This window comes from Festucalex cinctus, chromosome 10 (genome assembly GCF_051991245.1).
Source record: "Festucalex cinctus isolate MCC-2025b chromosome 10, RoL_Fcin_1.0, whole genome shotgun sequence".
NCBI lineage: Eukaryota > Metazoa > Chordata > Actinopteri > Syngnathiformes > Syngnathidae > Festucalex > Festucalex cinctus.
Window position 1 is genome coordinate 6,701,049 of NC_135420.1, and position 23,541 is coordinate 6,724,589.

Sequence of the window (23,541 nt, forward strand, 5' to 3'; positions counted from 1 at the left end):
CTGCAGACTAAAAAGAAAACCTAGAGTAGCTATGCTTTTCACCACTGGAGGACGCCAATGCACATAATCTTTTGACCTACAGTAAAGTGCAATTTAGTTTCTATAGTCAGTTAAGCCTCTTATCGATTTCTTAGTGACATGATCACAATGTTGAGTGGCTTCTGGACAATGAAATAGAAAGATGCACACTGCAAGAATGCACAGTAGATGAACCCAGAAAGTGATAAGGACAGGAATGCCTCCTCACACCCTTGAATGCAACAATTTCATATTCAAGAAGGACTTTAAAGTGGCGTCAGAAACAGTCAGAGATTGGCTGAATTTCAGTGCTATTTTGGCAGAACTGCACTGTAAAAAAGGCATTGTGAAAATGGAGAAATGATAAATGTTTGCCAGAGCCCCAAGCTTTTGGACAGAAATTACATGTTCAATGCCTCAAACCATTTTTTTTTGGGGGGGGTGGGGGGGTGGGGGGGGGGTGGGGTTAAGTGTAGTTTACATCCCCGTTACGTCTGGGTCAACCACTACACAAACAATAGTAATTGACAGTTATAGATGCTTGAGAAGACATAAAATGAATGCCATCGTCTTGGCATCCTCAAACACTGCCCTGTGAGATTGTGTACACCAACTGTTAATCATTCACTGCCAGCCATTTTAGAAAATTTTAACATTTTCAATACTCACGTGGTATTACATTCAATAATTATAAACCGACTGTACCAAATGACAGAATAGACTCCCTACTTTTTGCCCCTTCCCGTTCTTTTATAATTGACAGTAGAAAAATGTAGGTTTGCCAAAATACTGTACAGCCATTTCTCCCATGGACTCTGAAACTGTTTATTTAGTATAAAATGGGGCAATGATGTCATCTACCGGTGGGTGGACATCAGTAAAGTCGTTTCCAAGTTTGATATTTACAGTGGAGCAAAATCAGATTCTCCCCCATTTAGCACCGCTCTAAAAAAAAAAAAAATACAATTGACAAGTATACTTGTCAAAGGCAGTGAATGAGTTAAAGTGACACAGAAAGCGGAACAGTGTTAGCCTAACTGGACTATCACGTTAGAGTACAACTCAAATTTGTAACTTTTTAAACCCCAAAATTTGCATCCCGTACAAAGAGCAATACTGTACCTACATTAGAGCTTCAAAGTTTCAGGAGGGAGAAGAAAAATAATTCACACGTGCATTTGAAAATTGTTTTAGTGCAAGTATACAAAACTGAACAGACAACTCTATGAAAACTGATCTTATTTACAACAAGTGTGTGAATAACAGTTGAGAACACATGCTGGTCTTGAAAGAACAGGAAAGTTTGAACTTGTCACGCTGAAGACTCAACAACAGGCTGCAAAGAAATAAACAGCACAAATGATCAAACAAAGCCCAATTTTGCAGCTTCATGTCTTAAATGCGTTTTCATGCGTTAACATTTACTGGGTGGGGCGTTTGTTTCAACTTAAACACGTGGCAACCTTTAGTCATTTGAAGGTTATACCAAAATTGTTTTAGTGTATACCACATTACAAAAATAGTCATATCCGCTTCAGGGGCAAGACATTTATCTTGATTACGAGGGCATTTCAAGAGGATTAAAAAAAAAAAAAAATTAAAAAAATTGTAACTTAATTGTAACTAAGTGGCATCAAGCACCGAGGTACCATCAACCGCAAGATTAGCAGCGCTCGCTTCACCTATGACTAGTGTTGTTCCGATAGTTTTTTTTGCCCCCCGATACCGATACCCAGCTTTGAAGTATCGGTCGATACCTAAGGTTTTTTTTTCCTCAACATGAAAAAGCTGTCCTGCCATTGGTTCAGAGCATTCAAAGGCCAATGGGATATCTTAGATTGGCATGCAGTGACCATATCACATATCAGTGAATGTTGTGCACGAGCAAGACAAGATGCTGCATCCAAATTCCTTCATTAGCTTTGGAATTAATGTATCGGCATGTTACTTGTGAGTAGTCACCGATACCACTGTTTTAATGCAGTATCGGCACCTCTGCCGATACCAGTATCGGTATTGGAACAACACTACCTATGACAACAATACAAGCCCAACACTCGCCTCTTGTGATCTTTGCTCCAAAACTCCATTGTTGGCACTAGCGTTTCCATTGCCATTAACTGTGGATTCTTGTTTGGCCTGCTTGGTATCAGTGTCCTTTACTTGGCTGTTGTCCTCAGTTTTTCTCTGTGTAGAAATGAAAAGAAAGGTGGGGAAGGAAGGCAAGACTCAAGTCTCTCAAACTCTATTCCAGGAGAAAAATACCCAAACTGGACACAAAGCAGCTTAATGGACCTTAAAGCAAGAACCCCCCCGACCCCAAAGGAAGAAAGAAGAAGAAGAAAAAAAAAAAAAGGCTATTGACAAGACTAATGGCTCTGAACCATGTTTAAGGGCGGAAGATTGCAGTGTTGGGAATCGAGTGATGCAAGTATTTTCCCTCTATTTGAAATGCTGTTATTGCACATTAGACAAAATGTTAAGATAGATTTATTAGTTTTGAGGCTCAAGCTCGCAAGCTTACGTTTAGGGGTGGGCGATATGGGCTATCAAAAAACAACAACAAAAAACAACTTGTAAATCTGCACTCACTTCACAAAATAGTGTTTTTGAACACCTCGTTCATTGTAATTTGCTTAATACACCTGCAAAACGTTTCACAACGATATTCTGCATCAACATTAAACCAGTAAATACTGGTGCACCACTGGCAGCTACTACAGCACTCAGAATGAAATGGGGGCCCCCATTGGGGGGGTTCTTTTCATAAGATGATGCAACGAGTACACTAAGAAGCCAGCGCCCTGCGTATATTTTTAATAAATGCAGCCGTGATCTTTTGACAGGCAATTTCCGAAATTGTCCTGCAATGAATACACGTGATATAGTCGCAAATGTAGCTATGATGCGAACTGAGTACAAATTGAATTTTAAGCAGATATGGAACATCGGTCAACTTTTACCTGCTTGCATAATGGCGTTGTTCATGAGGCCTCGCCAACATTTACTTGCTTTGTCAATGACTGTGTGCTGGTGCAATTTGGTGAGGGTTTACCATCTGTGTTCAGCAACTTTACTTATCTTTTCTTTATCGGTCGTCACATTTGTGGAGTCGCAAAGTCACACAATGCTCCATATGCTCCGTAGTAGAGCAGAAGTGCTTTTTGGCACGTTATTTTGGTCTTGTCAACCCCAAATAATTTCCAGGCTAGGAACGTGGACTTGCCAAGTTGCTATTAAATTATTCGCTAAGACGAGACTTCGATTCTATGTTCTCACTCGTAAACACTTCCTCACAGAAGGTGCCGCCAAGTCATGTGACTGACTCCTGCCTGCTGATTTGCCAAATGACAACGTTCATCACTTCCTCCGACTTTACAGTCACACATTTGAGCCATTCCGCCCCACCTCCCAGCAAACTAATGCTACAACAGTCTCTGTAGTAACATTATGTTACTTTTTCTTACGGTAAAACGTTACGCCAATTTTCCACATATTAAAATACAAACCCTAGTAAAAAGTATGGAATCACCAGTCTTGGACGAGCACTCAGACATTTTATTCTGTAGATCAAACTCAGATAAAAAGCATTAAACAGTAGTAAGGTTATTCCGAAGTGCACCAACTTAGCTTTCAGAAACACAAAGAAATGAGGGCGGTGGGGGTTCAGGGACATTTTGCTGGTCAGTAAATGTTATTTATAGAGCAAGTGCAGGGAAATAAATATGGAATCACTCCATTTTGAGGAAAAAAAAATGGAATCATGAAAAACAGATAAAGAAAAAAAAAACTAGTATTTAGTTGCACCACCTTTGGCTTGTATGACAGCTTGCAGTCTCTGAGGCATGGACTTGATGAGTACAGTATTCTTCATCAATCTGGTGCCAACTCTTTGATTGCAGTTGCCAGATCATCTTTGGAGGTCAGAGCCTTGCCGTGGACCATTTTTTTTTTCTTCCCAATTTCCACCACAGATTTTCAATTGGGTTGAGATCTGGGCTATTTGCTGGCCATGACATTGACTGGATGCGTCTTTCTCCAAGGAATGTTTTCACATTTTTTGCTCTGTGGCATGATGCATTGTCATCTTAGAAAGGGATTTCATCATCCCCAAATATTTTTTCAATTGAAGGGATAAGAAAGCTGTCCAAAAAGTCAAACTTGTGCATTTATTGAAAATTTAACAACAGCCATCTCCCCAGTGCCTTTGCCTGACATGCAGCCCCATATTACCATCAAGGACTGTGGGAATTCTGTTTTCTTGAGGCAGTCCTCGCTGTAAATCTCACTGGAACGGCACCAAACAAAAGCTCCAGCGTCATCGCCTTGTCCAATGCAGAGCCACAATCCATGATTGCTTCTCCTTAGCCCATTGCAGTCTTGTTCTTTTTTGTTTAAGTGTCAATGATGGTTTCCTTTTAAGCTTTCCTGTATGTAAATCCCATTTCCTTGAAGCGATTTTGCCCAGTTCTGTCACACACATTGACTCGAGTTTCCTCCCATTTCTTCATTTGTCTTATTGTACATTTTCTGTTTTCAAGACATATGGCCTTTAGTTGTTTGTCTTGACGCTTAGATTTCTTCCTTGGTCTACAGTACGCTTGACTTTAACAACCTTCCCATGCTGTTTGTACTTGGTCCAGATCTTCGATACAGCTGACTGAACAGCCCACATCTTTGGCAACCATACGTGTAGTTACCGTCTTCAAGAAGTTTGATAATCTTGTCTTTAGTCTCAAGAGACATCTCCCTTGTTGGAGCCAAGATTCTTGCCAATCCACTTGGTCCAGCAGCCCTCCAAGGTGTGATAACTGCACTGTTTTTAACTGCTGACTAACAAGCAGATGCAATTTGAGGCAGGTGCTGAATTAAGGAAAGGAAATTGACTGGGTGGGTCCTTATTTTCTGCTCAAAATGGAGTGATTCCATATTTTTTTCCTCAGAATGGATTCCTTATTTATTTCCCTGCACTTGCGCTATAAAAGTACCATTTACTTACCAGCACAATGTTTTCTTCATTTCTTTTACTGTTTCTGAAAGCCAAGATGTTGCACTTTGGAATGACCTTACGACTGTTTCAGGCTTTTTTCTGAGTTTGCTCTACAGAATAAAACATCCAAGTGAGTCCAAGACTGGTGATTCCATAGTTTTTGCTAGGGGTTGTAATTCTAAAATATGTAAAAGACGTGCATCTGGCTCAAATTGGTACGGTTGTACCACACTTCTTTTGCTCACCATAGCCAGTTGTTTCCATTCACAACATTAGCACATGGCTAGCGGTAGTAGTGGATCCAAAATCGCAGCCCCTTCGATAGGAGGGTATGGCCTAGTGCAGCTATTTACAAAAGTGGCACACCCTAAAACGGGCCGTTTGGAACAAAGTGTTTTTGGGCTGATTTGGGGACAGCAAAATATTAGACCCAAAGTTCATTTTGACGAATGCATGTCAGACATGGCTTTTACACATTTGACAGCTAGTACTGTATGTGGAAAAGTAGAATATGGGCCCTTTAAACCTACTCAATGCAGAAAATTCAATTTCGAATCACTACTGCCACCTGTTGACAAAAAAATTAAACTGCACACATCCTTCATGTATACAATGAGCACATGAACCACATCCACAGAGAGCGGGAAATTCGAACCCGAAAACAAAAACTACGCAGTGACAAAAAGTTCACACAGTGTCAGGAGTCTACATTAGGCACTAATCATCTCCTCAATGTGTAATGGAGGGTGGGCAAGAAGTAAAGACTGAAGCCGTACTAATTGTTAATCAGTAAGCTATCGAAATGCAATCTCAAATCCCCCAAATAAATGCTCATGTGGTAACAGTACACTTGCCGTATGGGTCTGTTTCAAAACGCGTTGTGGTGGTGAGTAAACAACTTTGAACATCAATATAACAGACAGCTTTATAAGCAATTGCAGTAAAAATAAATGTGAATATATTGGAGACATTTGTTTCAGCAGCAATATTTATAAAAAGGGGAAAAAAAAAAAAAGTACACAATACTAGCATATCCAATAGTAATTATTTGACTGCTGAGTGTTAATTTTGACGTTTCATATCTGACTAATTTAATTGAATAGGCTTGATTTCTTTACTACGATTGAAAACAGAATAGATAAAAGGCCAAATACTCTATGGACACATATTTGAATGAATTATAGAAAACTAAACAAAGGCTGTTGTACACCGTTTTAACATATTAGGTATATTTTTTTGCACTATTTTGCAAGAGCCAGTGCTAACTTAATTCTTACTTGAGATTTGCATGTAAATGTTATCTTAATTTGTTTTACCTTTGTTATTTATTTTGTCGATTTAGCTTCTCTAATGGACTATTACTAAAACTAACCAGAAATTACTAATTTCGGAAACTATAATTAATGCAAATACTGTGACCTAAATTTCATATTATAATAAGTACCGCTACCGTGAAGGGATGCAACTGATACCGTGATATGAACTTTAAGCCATAATTGCCCAGACCAACACAAGACTGACAGTGGTGAAAATAAGATTGTAAGGGATGTGCCAAAAAAAAAAAAAAAAAAAAAAAAAAAAAAAAAAAATGGTAAATGGTACTTCATTTACGTAGCGCTTTTCCAACTTACAAGGCCCGCAAAGCGCTTTACATTCGACTACTCATTCACCTTCTGATGAATCAGCATCAGGAGCATCTGGGGGTTCAGTATCTTGCTCAAGGATCCTTTGACACGGTCACAATGGCATGGGATCCAACCCACAACCTCTGGGTTGGGAGACGACCACCATACCAGTGAACCACTCCGACCCGTGGTCGTCATGTGGAGCAATTTGCTGACAATTCTGTTCCATCCAGAAACATTAACGACTGTGTGACTCCACAAGTAACATGACAGCTAAAAGTCAGACACACCCATGTAATTAACAGCGCCAACAATTGTATTTTTCTTAAATCGCCTGTGTTAGGACTGTCCACGAATTACTTATCAATCAGTGCAACGTGCCAGCAATCCCCATTAGTTTAAGATTCTGATTGCTGTAGTAATTGGCAGTGGTAGAACATATGGTGTAGAGTGATGGGAGACTTATGTGACAAATGTTCACAAAAATTAGTGGAAACACCCTATATAGCATGGATATAAATGTGAATTTCTTGTAAAAAATAAATAAATAAAAATCCACATTTGATATGAAAGCAACTTTTTAATTGAAATTAATGAAAACTGTTACTGGTTCAATGTAACAGAGCTACTTTTATTAAGTAATTCAGTTACCAAGTTACTTTTTTTTTAGCACATAATCAGTAACTATAACTAATTACTTAAAAAGTAACACTCCCAACACTGCAAGCAATGCAAGTATCAGGTTTTTAGACCTTCAGTAAAAACATGTCAAGTCAAACTGTCAAAAAGAACTCACCTTCTTCCTGACTAGGTGAGAGATATCTGAGGCCACTTTTGAAGACGAGGCACCATCAGTTGATTTCGCTGGGATCTGCATTGAAGATTTTATTTTTATATGGGGGTGAATTAAAATCATTAGATGTACATTTTGTCCTGAAGGCAGCAGTCCTACCTGCGTGGAGGCGGCAAAAGCAGAAGAAGGGCTGCTGTTTTCACTCTGGGATGCTGATGAGGTTGAAGCACCGCCCTGCAGGAGGTTATTTACTAAAGTTAAACGGTTGATAAAGTTCAACGAGATTCTTCAAATCAATTTAAACAAAGCACCAAATGTTGAGCATTTTGTCGTTTTACTGTGGCCCTACAAGTGTCTGTCGGATGGCCTGGGATGCAGCACTGGCTGTTTTCTGGGTCTCTTCAGCATCTTCTATTTTTTCTTTAAGTTCTGGCAGAAGCTGCTTTAGTTCTTCCATCTCAGTTGTCGCCTCTTTTGCCCCTTCGGTGTCCTCTGCTGCATTGATCTTGTCCTGCAACATGGCTATAGAAGGACTAGGATCAGCAATGCAACACTATTTGGTTCAACACCTGGCGGGTTATTTGGCCTCAACTAATGAAATGTTAAAAATAGAAAACTGGCAAAGAATTGTGGTCTTACCTAGGCGGGTCTCGATCGCTTTCATGGCGCTGTTGTAGTGCTGAATGGCCTGGCTGTACTGATCCATGCAGCACAGTGCTGTGGCAAGATGGTAATTTGTCTCAGCCAGCAGGCGACTGTGAGAAGGAAGGTGCTTGAGCTGCAAGGCCAAACAATCCTGGAAGTCTTCTAGTGCCTGAGGATAGTTGCCTTTGGGATAAAGTATGGGAGTCAACACTAAAGTGCTTTAACACACTGTAGAAAAGTCCCCATTTTAGAACCCAAAATACAACATCACGGTCCAATTTAAGCCCTTTCAAGAAACATTTAAGAATGTATCACATATTTAAGGCTGTGACAATGTATAATATTCATAACCACGAAACCAAACTCCTTGTGCTATGGAAAAGGGAGGTCAAAATTCAATTGATGAATTTGAACAGACTCCACGCCACCACGGCCACATGGCACTTAGATAGCATAGACTGCGTCGATCATGTGATTTACGCAGTCAATAACTCAAGAGCAAACGCAGAAGTATAAACCAGGCTCAAGCATTTACATTAGTGGCACACCTTTAGTGTAAGATCATGTGCCACAACATGTCAGTCAGCACCAAACAGTCAAGATGCAATCAGTAGAGATGCATCAGAACTAAGGATATAATGACCTCTCAGTGTAATATAGATTATGTTTTGCCATTTTTAAATATATAATTTTGTTCCCACAGAGCAGAGAACGCCTGTAGAGTAGTGTTGTACATGTTGCTGTTACATGGGTTAAAGTAGAAGTCATCACAGAGATGAGGGGAACTGGACACAAATGTTTAATATGGTATGTCATTTTCAGCATTGTTCAAGTTTTGAAAGGTAAAGAATTAGTTACTTCTCCAAAAAAAAAAATTGCAGCAATTTTGACAGGCATCTTTATTTTTATCAACTTGACTTCAAAACAAAAGATGCTGTGCGATACGAAATAATACAGTGTGTTAGTGTTCATTCTACCAGTGTTGTGTGTGTGTGTGTGTGTATGCGCGTAAAACTGGGTTTGTGTGCGTGTAGTACAGCCATACAGTAAGACCTGCTTCATCCTCTGTCAGACTGGCTTGGCTTACCCTAACATCTTGCCCTATGTTAGCCAATCAAACTCTTCTGGAGCCATGTGGACTCAGAGGCTAGTATTAGCGCACATAGCTGTCAAAACACCACAGGTATCGCTCTCACAGCGAGCAGCAGAGACGTCTGTAAGGTAACAGACTCGCGTGCTATGGCGCTGCAGGGGGAGACTTTTCACATGGATCATGTAACGTAACTTGGGTAACACTCGTACAATAATGATAGGGCTATTTAAGAATGGGGAAATGTCAAGAGTAACAGCAAAAAAAACAAAAAAAAACAAAAAAGTTATGAAACGTAACAAATGTAGTCCAACACTGGTCAATCATCTTAAGCCTTTTTCAGGAAATAAGTTGCCAATAATATTTGCATTTTTAACGTTCATACACTGCCTCATGACGACAAATAAAATTAATATTGAGTTATGTATTCCTTTAACCTAACTTCTCTAGCATTTGCAATCTCAAGCACCCTGAATGAAGATTCCCCAGGTCAAACATTTGATAACAGCATACAAAAAGTCGCCAAATACCTGATTCAATACCAACTTCGCCAAGTTTCAAGAAGGCCTGGGCTGCCATGAGCTGGTCTTCTTTGCTTTCCTTTCTGAAGCAATTTTAGACAAAGTTTGCATGTAAGTGACTAATTTAAAAAGACCAGAAAACAGCGCTCCAATGTTATCTTGCCCTTACCGCTTGTAGATGAGCTTTGCCACCTCGAGCATTTCCCAAGCCAATTGCAGATTGCCAACTTCATCCTCTTCCTGATGGCGTGGGATACATACAAATCATTACAAAACCCATCTTAACCAATGGAGGCATTTCCAAAGCAGTAAAATTACCTTGTCACTATTTTTGTCTTCATCATCGTCGCCGTCATCACCCTCCTCACCTGGGAGAAAATGACTGTTTTCAAGCAGCTACAAAATTGTGCATAAACAATGTTCCAAAGTACAAATTAAATACTTAACAGTTCCCTTTATCACCAGCATGTGAACATTAATTAAATAACACCCTGGATTGTGCCGCCCCCATTGTGCAAATAGAATTAGTGTTGTATCAATAGGTCTACTGCTTGCCCTCTGTTTCCTCCTCAGGTTGCGAGTCGTCACTTCCATCAAGTTCTGTCTTCTCCCCATTCTGCTCTTCAGACTTTGCCGCACTCTCTTTTTCAGGAGACTCTGTGAGGCTTCCCCCAGCACCGTTGACAACTCCATTCACTTCCGCTTGCTCACCCAGACTCTTCTCCACTCCATTCAATTCCGCTTGCTCACCCAGACTCTTCTCCACTCCATTCAATTGGGAAGCAGAGGACTTTCCAGAGTCATCCCCAGCTTGTTCGGTCGGGGACTTTGCAAAACCATTTTCCTGCTTCACCTCGGAGTTGCTCTCCACATCCGACTCTGTTTTTTTTCCTACAGTCTCAGGCGTCGCTGCCATTGCATCATACACTTGCTTTCGTAGCTCATCGCGGGTGTTTTCTGCACCACAGTGGCATGTAGGGAATTAGTTTGGCTCATTTACCCAAGAAACTACATTTGCATTAACTCTTAATGTACATCAGCATGGAACTTGGGCCTTACTGGACAAAGCAAATTTAGCATCTCTAACAAGTTGCCAACTATGTAAATTTTTTATTAAACTGGAGGCACTCAACGATTAGAGGTAATCGTGTTGATTTTCTGCACTGACTGAAACAGTCGTGTAGCATCTGACAAATGGATTTCATGGGAGGTTGACGTTCGGCCACTGGTTTTACCATTTCACAATAACTATATAATATGAGCCTGTGGTTGAAAAAGCAAAGCATTGTAGTCTCCACTGCAGAAAATGCACAAGTGCACTCAATTACTGGAGCTCGCAGCCTCTGAATTATCTACATGTCTTATTTATTCCCCATGCACATTGCCCTCTTTCCATTAGTATAGCTAAAGCAGCTAGAGCCAGGCGTCTTCCTTGTAAATCGCATCATATATAAAGTGCATGCAGATATACCACAGTATATGTGGAGCCTCATTTTTTTTTCTTCTTCGCCCGATAACATCAGGGGTTGCAGTTTTTCTGTTGCAGTGTATCGGTTTATAAGTATGAGGCCAAATGACTGATCTGTGGTGGAGAGCCAGCAACTGATACAAAAATGCAGGGGGTTATTTAAAAAAGAAAAAAAAGAAAAAAAAGAAAAGAAAAGAAAATAGAATACCTCAATTGAACGGAACATTGATTTGCAAAGGCGAGCGTGACAGTCGCTGCTGGATATTGTAATGTTAGTTTGACTTTATATTCATTTCTTTACAAGTCTCCGCATCAACAGTTCCAAGACGCACAGCAGCAATAACTTGTATGAAAATATTGTTTACGTTTAAGTGAGAATAGTGTTAATTTGACCACGTACCTACGTACCCCAGCCGGAGGCATTTAATCAGGTTGCTATCCATGATATAATTTTATCGAAAGAGTTGTACTGAGCCATTTATTGGAACTGGTTATTTGAACGAAGCCACACGCACTTCTTTCTTTGTTCAACCGCTTCTTTTACATTTCTGTACTAAGCTGTGCCACGAAAAACTCTTGAACTTTTGGGGTCAAAACCTCTTTCGTGCTGACATTTGTGGCACAAAACTGCGAAAGTTTCACTTTCCGCAGCACCTAACAAAAAATAAATAAAACAATAATAATAATAATAACAATAACAATAATCCATCCATCCATTTTCTTGACCGCTTATTCCTCACAAGGGTCGCGGGGGGTGTTGGCGCCCATCTCAGCTGGCTCTGGGTAGTAGGCGGGGGACACCCTGGACTGGTTGCCAGCCAATCGCAGGGCACACAGACAGAGACGAACAACCATCCACACTCACATTCACACCTAGGGACAATTCGGAGCGCCCAATCAACCTACCATGCATGTCTTTGGAATGTGGGAGGAGACCGGAGTACCCGGAGAAGACCCACGCGGGCACGGGGAGAACATGCAAACTCCACCCAGGAAGGCCGGAGCCTGGACTCGAACCGGAGTCCTCAGAACTGGGAGGCGGATGTGCTAACCACTACCACCGTGCCGCCCAATAATAATAATAATAAAAAAAAAGAAAAAGAAACGAAAAAAACGTAACATATTCCAAATGTCATGAAGCTTTATTGTGGCGTGGTGACAACTGAATATCTGGGCTCATATGACATTTGACAAAATGACTTGAAAAACTTCAAGGTCAAAGCACACATGCCTGTTTTTTTCCTCAATTTTTTTCAAATGACGGAACTCCATCATGGCGACGGAGGTCTTTAAGCCTTGCCATAATGTACTTATACAAACTAATTTCTAAGATACGCAGTAGTTTTGGTCGCGGCTTTTTTTTTTGCAAATTGGCTACTCTGGTAAGCATTTACAGTAGGATGCAAGGCTTTTGTGGGAATTTCTGAAATCAGTGATCTACATGAAATTTATGCAGGCATCAAATCCAACTCCTGATTCATTAAGTCATTTAAGAACTCCTAGATACTTTTGACTAGAGCAGGGATGGGCAAACTGTCCTTGAGGGCCAGAGTCCTGCAGGTTTTGGATATTTCTCTTATCCAACACAGCTGATACATGATCTAGCCTGATTACAATCCCATTGATTGGAATCAGCTTGTGTTTGAAAAGGGAAACTTCCAAAACCTGCAGGACTATGGCTCTTGAGGACCGAGCTTGCCCACCCCTGGACAAGAGTCAAGGTTTATAATACAGATTCTTACCATCAAGGTTATTGGCACTCTCAATATTTGAGTTTGTAGGCTGCTCCTCATCTTCAGATCCTTCTGGGACTCCTTCCAGGGCATTTCCAAGGACTGTGTTCTCCATCCTATCACACACAAAAGCACTCAGACTGCAATTTATGCTGGGCTACCAAGCCAATACTTCTAGTTAATTGACTACAGCAGGATTAACTTTGATTGGACAATTAATGCAACACAGTAAATATTAAACTTTGGTTACCTGGCAAGCTCAAGTAGGGACTTCCCACACAGGAAAAAGGCCTCCCCACACTCATCTGCAGTGTCTCCATACCTGGCAGCTCTGACATACACAAACAAAGTTACAGTGAAGCCCCGTTATGTTACAGTTAATCATTCGTGCTTTTGCTAACGTACAATTTTGCTCGGTCCCCGATGTGATGTGTACCAAAGAGGAAGAGGAAGGGGTTATGTGGCTGTAATGGCTACTACAAAAGGGGCTGGTTTTTATGACTTTGTTATCTCCTAATTACTCCAAACCAAATTGATGAAATTGAAAATGCAAGCAAACAATTTTTCTGAAAAAGAATTAAAATTACATAGCGAGTTAACGGGGGGGGGGGGGCGATTATGGCTTAACTGGTATATAATAAGTAGTGCCGGGCGATATGACGATTGAAACAAAAATTATCGTGTCATTTTCTTATTATTGCATCTAAAAGTTATCGTATTTATCGTCATTTGTCACTTACAGCAAAAACGAACAAAGTAAGTGACAGAGGCTTGTTTGAAGTACAAAAAGTCGAGACCGGTTCTACTAGTCATTGCAACGCGCTTTGGCAGACTACTGCACATAAACATGTTTCGCTTTCGCTCCTAGGTTTGTAATCACAACCTCTGTGACGGCGTAAAAGAAGTACTTCTTCAGTTACAATTATTGAAGTTCTCACAAAGAGATTACGAGGCGTGAGTAACGAGAAAAAGACGTAGAAGCCTTGCTATGCTAACCGGCTAACACGATCACGAAACTGACAAGAATTTAAGTGCATAGGTGATCGATTACACTTTTTACAAAGTTCTCGCTGGTACCATGTTAAAGTGGAGCGTGTCAAACTTTTAATATCAAAACAGGTGTTCTTTTAATGAGTCTGTGGAAACAGGGCATGATTTGATTGTTACGGCGTCCCCGGGAAGAGGATGATTAAAAACATACAGGCTTGAAGAAGAAAAAAATAAATAAAATAAAAAATAAATAAAAAAATATTTTCAAACTGCAACCCTGAGTTTTGAGTTTGTCTTGAAATCTGCACAATAAATGGTTTTCAAAACATTACAGTAGAGCTCATTTTTTATTTTTAAACAATTTGCCTGAAACATTTTTTGGTATCCCCCCCATTTGGATTCATGAATACATTTGTGAAAAATATGTCAGTGCTTACTGTGTCTCTTTTGTGAACATCCGATAATTTTATATAGCAGCGCTACTGGATGCGTTTCTCTTTTGATACAGATTTGCTTAATGTCACTTCAAAATAAAATGCGAAAAGGTAAACAGTCATCTGTTGTACATTTTTTTTTATAAAAAAAAAAAAAAAAAAAAAAGAATATATCGTATATATAGTCATTGTGATAAAAACAGCCTATATTGCAATAGAAGTTTTTTTTTTTTTCTATATCACCCAGCACTACTATTAAGCAGTTGCACTTTGAAGCGTTTAGGCCTTTTGGTAGTGTACTGCCAGTGACGAAGTCACCTCGCTCTGCGAAGGGCCACACCGTGAGGATCAAGCAGTTTCATAATTTGGAGTTTTGCTGAACTACAAAGGCTATCTTCCCTCAAATGCAACCACCTGTAGACTTGCATCTGTCCGGTTTGTTGTAGCTGTAAGGCTTAGATATTAGTAACATTTACTGCAAGTTAATTACCTGTGCATTTATGTTTTAAGTCGATGGGTTGGATCTGCTGTTCTCATTCACTTGCATTTACCTAGAGTCTCCTAGCTTCTGATTGGTTAGTCAGGTAATAGGGGTCAGGAAGTGTTGTTGCTGTAGCTGCCGTGTATGAAGAGCAAAGTTTAAGATGATCAGTCTCCATTTTGATTTTTCATTGTATAAAGCATGTCCCATTAACCACCAACGAATCCTCACTTTGTATAGTCCCTGGTGGACAAAAGCCAGCACCTCATGTGCATGCCTCTCAAATTTCTGAGTGTTTTTCCTCGCAGATTTTGAAAGCCCCCCCCCCCCCCCCCCCCCCCCTCGCAATTTTGCCACTTTATGTCACAAATTTCTCGGAAATGTTCCTCTATTACACCCCCTCTAATATATATATATATATATATATATATATATATATATACATATACATACACGTGGCTGTTGTGTTTCTGACATTCAAAGTGGCAAGAAATTTTGTGTACTCACAACATGCCGCATGCATCCTGAAAGACACTGACTGCATTGACAAAGTCACCCATCACGAAATGTCTTTTCCCTGTGCCAATGAGCTTCTTTGCCTCCTCCATGACGTCGTCAGAAGAGCTGCAAACACACACGCGACGTTGTAGTGATCTAGAAGGCCCATCATTGTGGAGGACGCAACTCACACACTCACCTGTCGGTCGCTGCTGCTGACGAGGAGCACGGCTTCTCGTCCGCACTGCTGTAAAACACGTTAACCAAAGTTTGGTGGTGTCAGTTCGGCGAACGCTTCTCAGCATCAATGAATTGGTGTCCATAGACATTCACATACCCCCTTAACGCCATGGCACGATAGCCAAGCTATATTGTTAGCTAACTGGCTAGTTAGTTCATCTGTACGCACTTAAACTGCTACCACGTGTGTTTGAAAAAGCACTTACTTTCGATATTACAATGTTTCCCCAGCACCACGTCTACACACTCAGAAGAATAATAGCAGCCATGTTGACAACGCGAGGTTATGAGCGTTAGCAATTATCAAGCTAGTAGTCGTGTTCCGTTCGCACACTAAAATGCCAAATTACAAATTTTTACCTCGCAGAGCTTGACGCGACAGACGTTTCCTCAAGCATCTTTCGGAGGCTTGGCAGGGACTACAGGGCCAAGGCTACACACGACCGACAAAAAGTGCAAATTCAAGTCCTTTGCGGTCTTTGTTGGCGCGCTTAAATAGAGGAAAAACAGTCTTTCTATTTCCGCTCAACACTGAACGCGGGAGATTGTCTTTAAAGGGGCAGCAACACAGCTCGTGATGCATTCAAATGCCATAGGGAAAAAAAAAGTAAACGCTCACGACGACTCCACCCGTTGCCAAAGACAATAATGTTGCACATTTTAAACAAGCTTGATTGTCGAACTCACTACCCGTGACGCATTTGCTTTATCAAAGGTCCTACTTGTTTTTTGGGGGAGCCAAATTGACTTAATTAAATGGACTGTACATATTTTAGTCATATTCCACTGACCACAGTACTGCCCTTCTACGTTGATTAAAAACGTACATGAATATGTACTGTAATTGTACGCTCATTACCTGACTCTGTATGAATATGGTAGCTTAGGCCTTATCGTATCCAAACTAGCTGAATAAAAATGCATGTGGACGTGTAATCGGTGATTGTGCAAAATGCATGTGGATGTGCAATCGGTGATTGTGCTTTTAAAAAAGGGTTGAGGAACCCCCCCAAAAAAACAAAAAACAAAAAACAAAAAAAAAACGTGTGATTTATGGGCGCATTTCATTTGATTTTTAGGTCGTCTATATTTGGTTTAAAAAGAATTATACTAATATTTTTTGTTTTATTTTATCGTTTTCAATATATCAGTGAACGTGACATGTTTGTTAGTTTTTTTCTCTCCAGAGAATGCTTATTATTTTGCTCGGGACATTTATTTAGTTATTTATTTATTTATTTATTTGGACATTTATGTATTATCATTGAGGCCCCTGGCCGGTCCCGTCGCCATGGGCGGGCCTTGGGGGTCCGTGCCCGCCCTGTCAGTCAGCCGTGCCCGCCCTAGCAAGATGACTCACCAACTATTCGTCCTATCAGTCACGTAAATTTGCGCCTTCTGGTTCAAGTAAAGCATGGCGTGCCAGCCAACCACATATTGTGTATTTTTTAACATCGCCAGTTTTAATCATCAGGATGCCCCGGTGAGAACAGTGAGGAAACGCTACCTAACTTCTGAGGTGGCTGCAAATTTTATTGAGAATCTTAAGAGAATCCCTGCAGACTTTCTACCTGCTTCATGTGATTTTATTGTTGATAATTTTAATAAGAACTTAAGAACAACTTTGGATGAAGTAGCTCCACTTTTAACCAAAACTATAAAATTAAAGACTATTCCCCCGTGGAGAAATGACGAGATTAAAAAATTAAAACGAAAATGCAGGTGTGCTGAAAGGAGGTGGAGAAAAACTAAACTTTCAATACATTATGAAATTTTACGTGAACAACTTAAATCCTACAATAAAACAGTCAAACAGGCAAGAATATCTTATTTCTCAAATTTAATCGCAGTTCATTCAAAAGATCCTAAATTTCTTTTCTCCACTTTCGATCTTTTAACCAATCCTGATTTTAAAAAGCCATCACAGACTCCATCAAACACTCTCTGTGATGGCTTTGCAGACCACTTCAGAAGTAAAATTGATGGCATTAGGTCCAGTCTTTTAGTTGATCAAAATATAATTTTTAATAAATATGGACAGTCACTTTTACCTGAGGAAACACTGGAAAGTTTTACCCTGGTTGATGCAAGGACACTTGGTCGAGTTTTCTCCCAGGTCAACCCAACAACCTGCCTTTTAGATCCGATTCCCACATCACTTTTTAAGACATTTTATGGATTTTTTGAGGAACAGATTTTAACTATAGTCAATTGCTCTCTTCAGACGGGTGTCTTTCCTGCCGCCTTTAAAACGGCGGTGGTGAAGCCCCTTCTGAAGAAAAGCAATTTGGACCCCAGCAGTTTTAATAGTTATCGACCTATATCCAACTTACCCTTTTTAAGTAAGATTTTAGAAAAAATTGTTTTTATTCAATTGAATTCATTTTTAGATACAAATAATATTTTAGAGAAATATCAGTCTGGTTTTAGGATGAACCACAGTACCGAGACTGCCCTTTTAAAGATTTTAAATGATATCAGGTGTAATGAAGATATGAACAAGCTTACAGTCTTGGTGCTACTGGATTTAAGTGCTGCCTTTGATACAGTAGATCACCACACTTTATTAAACAGACTTAGAAGCCTGGTGGGCATCTCTGGTACAGTTTTTAACTGGTTTTACTCCTATCTCACACACCGATATTTCTTTGTAAGTATGGATACATGTTCCTCTGAAACCCATGAAATTAAATGTGGGGTTCCCCAAGGCTCAATCTTAGGCCCATTACTTTTTAATCTTTATATGCTTCCCCTTGGGGAAGTCATCAGGAGACACGGCGTCAACTTCCACAGTTACGCTGATGATACACAGCTGTATATCGCCGTGTCACCTGATGACATGGGGCCTATTGATACCCTTTTAAATTGTATTTTAGATATTAAGTCATGGATGGCAGAAAATTTCCTGCAGCTCAACCAGGACAAAACAGAGGTTTTAGTCATCGGTCCTGAAGGTCAGAGAGAGAAACTTTTACCTAAACTACAAGATTTTAAACCCACGCAATGTGTAAAGAATTTGGGCGTCCTTTTTGACTCTGAGCTAACTTTTAATCCTCATATTAAAAATGTAGCCAAGATCGGTTTTTACCATCTTAAGAATATTGCCAGAGTCCGCCCGTTTCTCTCACAGGCCAACACGGAGGTGCTGATGCATGCTTTTATTTCTTGTCGTTTAGATTATTGTAATTCCCTGCTCTCTGGTCTTCCCAAAAAGAATATTTCAGTCCTACAGCTCCTTCAGAACTCAGCTGCACGTGTGCTGACGGGGACCGGAGGGCGGGAGCACATTACACCAGTTTTAAAATCGCTGCATTGGCTCCCCGTGCGTTTCAGGATTGATTTTAAGGTGCTTTTATTAGTTTTTAAATGTCTTAACGGTCTTGGCCCATCTTATTTATCTGACTTGCTTTTACCCTATTACCCCTCGCGGCCTCTGAGGTCTTCTGGCAGCGGCCTTTTAACTATTCCAAAGGTGAGGACCAAGACACATGGTGAAGCTGCCTTTAGCCACTATGGTCCTCACCTATGGAATGGCATGCCAGAGAGCATCAGGTCTGCAGAGAATATTTATGTTTTTAAGAGGAGGCTTAAGACTTACTTTTTTAGTTTGGCATTTGATTGACCTTTTTTATTTTTATTTTATTTTATTTTATTTTACTTATTATTATTTTTACTTTTTTATCCCCTTTTATTTATTTAACTTTTAATCTATATTGTCTTGTAGCTTTGTTTTTATTTATTTATTTTTTCTATCGTGTTTAACCGTTTTCTTTTAGTGTTTAAATGTTTTTATTTGGTAGTTATAAAATTTTTAGCTCCAGTGTTTTCTCATGGGGGAGCCTCCACAGTGAGAGGGATGCTTGGTCTTCATCCATCTCACTGTGGATGAACTCCTCCTGGGTGCCTTTCCTTACAGGGTACATCTGTGCCCCGCCATGTTGTGGTTTTCATGTGTTTGTTGGGTTTTGGGTGTGTCTGTGGGTACGATCATGGGGATGGGGGGGCTTTTTCTTTCTTTTATTTTATTGCATTATGGATGTCCAGCACTTTGAGTTGCATTTTAAATGTATGAAAGGTGCTATATAAATAAAGTTGATTGATTGATTGATTGATACCTCCTTTCAAGTTTGGCTGTGATTGACAACTAAGCGAGCCAATGACAATCAGGATCAGGAGGGCTGGGGTGGGGTGGGGGGAGACGCGCGCTCTGCAGACGTGCCTTAGCCAAATCTACTTCCGGGTAGATAGTGCGCATTTGCCGGCTGGCGCTGGGATAAAGACTGAGCAGTGAGCAGTCGTGCCGCTTTAATGGAAGCCACCAAATGCCAAACCTTGATCCAGGATGACACAGTTGACATCAATGGGAATCCTGAGTCCACTGGTTACGTTTACAAGTGAGTGTCAAACTTTTATTTTAATTAGTCAAGCCACACAGCACAGATGAATTGTAGCAATACACAGTATGCGGTTAACAGACCCAAGCAGTCACACATACACAACAACAACTATGGAGCATAAAATTATTTATCACTAAAACAGTTGCAGTACAATGTGAGTTGAATTCTCTTTTTTTTTTATTGCCAAGTTTGTTCATGTTGATGACTGTCACTAAGTTCTAATAAAAAAAAAAAACAGCACTTTACACATCCTTTTGGATTGATATTCTGCTTAGTTTTTCACTGAACCCATATTTTGTTTCTGTATATCATCGACATAACTCAACCTTATTTCTAAATCACTTTAAAACAGCCATTGCTGCATACAAAGTGCTGTGCATGGAATAGAAATTAGTCTTTTAGTAGACACAAGTAAAATAAAATAACACAAAATAAAATTAATTAGAGTAAATATAAGTAGATAAGTATACACGCAAATAAAATACTAAAAAAAAAAATAATAATCTGTATAAGTATAGAAATAAAATAACAAAATACAGAAGGCACCATAAAAAAAGTAAAATGATGTGAAGTCTCATGCTGAGTCAAAGATCAAAGAATAGAGATATCTGGCAAAAATGAAAGGAAATTTTGTCCATATCGTACAGCCCTAATCCAACACGCAAATGAAGGCAACTGCTCGCCAATTCCAGATAGAAGGGGCTGGGTTGCAGTCATTCATTCGGACATAGTTGTTTACAGAAGTGAAGAGTGGATTTGTTTAAAATGAACTTTTGAGTTGAATAAATGCAAAATGAACTACACATTTTTTTTTTCCAGTTTGTCTTTTAGATTTCAGAACGAACTGCCGCTTTTAAGTGACAGAAAATATATCTGAACACTTTTGCAGTTGTCACAATGCCGCTGTTCAACCTGATGAACATTAGATTTAGGTTGATAAAGTGTGCCCCCCCCAAAAAAAGGTAATGCCCCCCCTACAATTTCTTTCTGGTGACGGGTCTGCCCCTGGCTGACCCCTCTGAGTCCATGGAACACTGCGGACCAATCGTGTCGTCACTCCTGCTGACGCACCCGGAAGTGGCGTGCGGTGCCATATGGGATATGTTGTTTTGGCGTGGGGCTCTACATTTCTGGTCCTCGCTATATCTGCGCCACGGATCTGTGTTCTCTACCCGCCGCCCGGAGGCACCGGACTCCGGAGAGATAACGTGACTCGTCGTCTCTACTTTGACTGTTTACGAAACTCGTCTCATTCATGTCAGAAACTCAGCTGTTTAACTGATCTTTAGTTAACACGCCGAATAGAGGCTTCAGAGATGTTACATAGCTCATTGCCACTTGGATTACTTCTGTTTTCAACGTATGATTTATTTATTTTTGTTTGTTTGTTTTTTTGTTTTGTGGCTTTTATAATTGCAGTAGTACATGTTGGTAATAATAAAATAACAAATTAAAATGTAGATTTGTGTTTTACGGTTTTAGGCTTTTTCATCTGCAAGTATTTAATACATACTTCAGCAATAAACACAACACTTATTGCACAAAATGGCTGTACACAATATCCATACATCTGCTACAAGGGTCACACTGTAATGTGGAGTTGTAGTCCTCAATTTTGTTGTCTTTTTCCCCTATAGAAAGTGAAGAGGTGGCCTCTTTGCATTTTGCTGACTTCTGGGAGAACCGGGCTATGAACTACATCATGTTCCTCATAAGAGCCGATGCAGAGAGATATGAACAGCTTCAGTACCTGAGCCTGCAGTTATGGGAGAGTGGAGATGAAGCCTTCACAGAATTCATGTACACATTTCTGTAGCAGTCAAAACAAACAAACAAACAAAAACAAAAAAAAACACCTTGGTCTTACAGCTGTTTGTTTGTGCTCAGACGGACATCTTGGGATGACTTCTGATTGTGTGCAGTGGTTTGACAGACCTGGTTCCGCCTAAATTCCCGTGGAGGTGAGCTGATGCACAGGGAGGCCAGTGAGACGTTATGCTGTCACTGCCCATGATTGTATATATTTATGATTTGGGGCATGTATATACTGTACTGTAGATAAGTACTTGCTGCAGGTGATATTTTGGTTTATAAACAGTGTAATCTGGAACTTCATTCATTGTACCATCCATCATTAAGCTAAATGCAAAGCATAAAAAAAAATAAAAAAATAAAAAGATCAGTTACAATGGAATTCAATGATGTGAATCTTTACTACTTTCCAGTTTATGTGTCCCTGAATCAACCATTAAATCGTTAGTTGTGGGCAAACTCGATCCTCAAGGGCTGGAGTCCTGCAGGCTTCAGATGTTTCCTTGCTCCAACGCACCTTATTCAACTCAACTCAACTTTATTTATGAAGCGCTTTAAAAACAGGCATTGCTGTATACAAAGTGCTGTACATGAAACAGAAATTGGTTGTGCAGGAAAGAATAAGGTAACAAAAACAAGAACAAAGCAAACATTTTTAAGTGAGTATATAAGTTGTGTGTTTTTTTTTTTTACAAGTAAATACATTTTACATCAGTAAATTAATAAGGAGTAGGCGAGTGAAAAAATAAATAAATAAATAGAATAAACATCAAATTCATACACACCACAAACAACAAAAACGATGTTAAGTCTCATGGTGCACCAAAAGCCAAAGAATATAGACGTGTTTTAAAAGAGGATAAAGAGGGGGATTGCCAAATATTTTGTGAGAGGTCGTTCCAAAGGGAGTAACCGGCAACTGTAAAGGATGAATGAATAGTGATTCTTATCAGGCTTATTCAGACTTTGCTGATTAGCTTCAGGTGTGTTGGAGAAGGGAAACATCCAAAACCTGCAGGACTCCGGCCCTCGAGGACCGAATTTGCCCACCAGATCTAAATGAAAGAATACAGTACAGTAATGTACATGGGGGAAAAAGTGCAATGTCCCAAAGCAAACAGTAGGTGGTGACTATGCTCCAATGTCTGAAACTATTGTTACACTATATACAGTAGGATGAGTACAATTTGTGGCCCGTGATCACGTAATCGCTTAATGCAAATGTGTAATATATATATATATGAAATTGGCTGCCACCCAGTTCAGGGTGTACCCCACCTATTTGCCTACTGCTGGAAGCCAGCTGGGATAGGCTCCAGCACCCCCGCGACCTTTGTGAGGTATAAGCGTTCCTAGAAAATGGATATATATATATATATATATATATATATATATATATAAATATATATATATATATATATATATATATATATATATATATATATATATATATATGTTAGAGCTGTCAAACGATTACATTTTTTAATCAGATTAATCACATTTTAGAATTTTGATTAATCATGATTAATCACTAACTTAAAAAAGCTTTTTTTCCCCAACATTTTTGCCCGCTGCAGACGCTCATCCTGCTTTTTCTAATCAATTAATTATTTGCATAATTTAAAATGGGAAAAAATGACCTACGGCATATGTAAACATTTATTAAATGCTTTACTTTAATGCATGTAGTTATGTTTATTGCCCAAACTCCAACAGCTACCTTTAATGTAACCATCCACTGTTGGCTAAAAAGGATCATCTGCATTCAAAATTAATGGTGTGATTAATCTGTGGTAATACAATTAT

General features: G+C 39.7%; 1 protein-coding gene and 1 long non-coding RNA gene across 3 annotated transcripts; one reads left to right on the forward strand and one right to left on the reverse strand.

Moving 5' to 3' along the window:
• Positions 1-1,191: 1,191 nt before the first annotated feature.
• LOC144027371 (histone-binding protein N1/N2-like) lies at positions 1,192-16,058 on the reverse strand. Of its 2 annotated transcripts, XM_077534821.1 has the most exons (15): positions 15,887-16,058; positions 15,486-15,533; positions 15,296-15,412; positions 13,134-13,214; positions 12,893-12,999; positions 10,238-10,639; positions 10,001-10,050; positions 9,852-9,922; positions 9,692-9,765; positions 8,066-8,254; positions 7,776-7,948; positions 7,586-7,660; positions 7,430-7,504; positions 2,080-2,205; positions 1,192-1,354 (listed from the first exon to the last, which is right to left on the reverse strand). In XM_077534821.1, exons 1-15 carry the CDS (start codon positions 15,922-15,924, stop codon positions 1,331-1,333), a joined length of 1,650 nt encoding a protein of 549 aa, XP_077390947.1. In that variant the 5' UTR covers positions 15,925-16,058; the 3' UTR covers positions 1,192-1,330. The 2 variants fall into 2 exon arrangements, 1 of the variants encoding a protein (XP_077390947.1); XR_013285444.1 differs by lacking the exons at positions 1,192-1,354; positions 2,080-2,205 and having other exon boundaries at positions 7,738-7,948.
• Positions 16,059-19,783: 3,725 nt separating this feature from the next.
• LOC144026634 (uncharacterized) lies at positions 19,784-22,063 on the forward strand. Its single transcript, XR_013285250.1, has 3 exons — positions 19,784-19,920; positions 21,561-21,723; positions 21,811-22,063. It is a non-coding gene; the product is annotated as an uncharacterized LOC144026634 (long non-coding RNA).
• The last annotated feature ends 1,478 nt before the right edge of the window (positions 22,064-23,541 follow it).

What these genes read in the sequence shown, in the direction of transcription:
- LOC144027371 (XM_077534821.1), bottom strand. Translation starts at nt 15,924, where the DNA reads ATGCTTGAGGAAACGTCTGTCGCGTCAAGCTCTGCGAG. An exon ending in TCAGCAGCAGCGACCGACAG is followed by an intron (nt 15,413 to 15,485) that starts GTGAGTGTGTGA and finishes GTGTGTTTGCAG; the next exon opens with CTCTTCTGACGACGTCATGG. An exon ending in AGCGATCGAGACCCGCCTAG is followed by an intron (nt 7,949 to 8,065) that starts GTAAGACCACAA and finishes GTCCTTCTATAG; the next exon opens with CCATGTTGCAGGACAAGATC.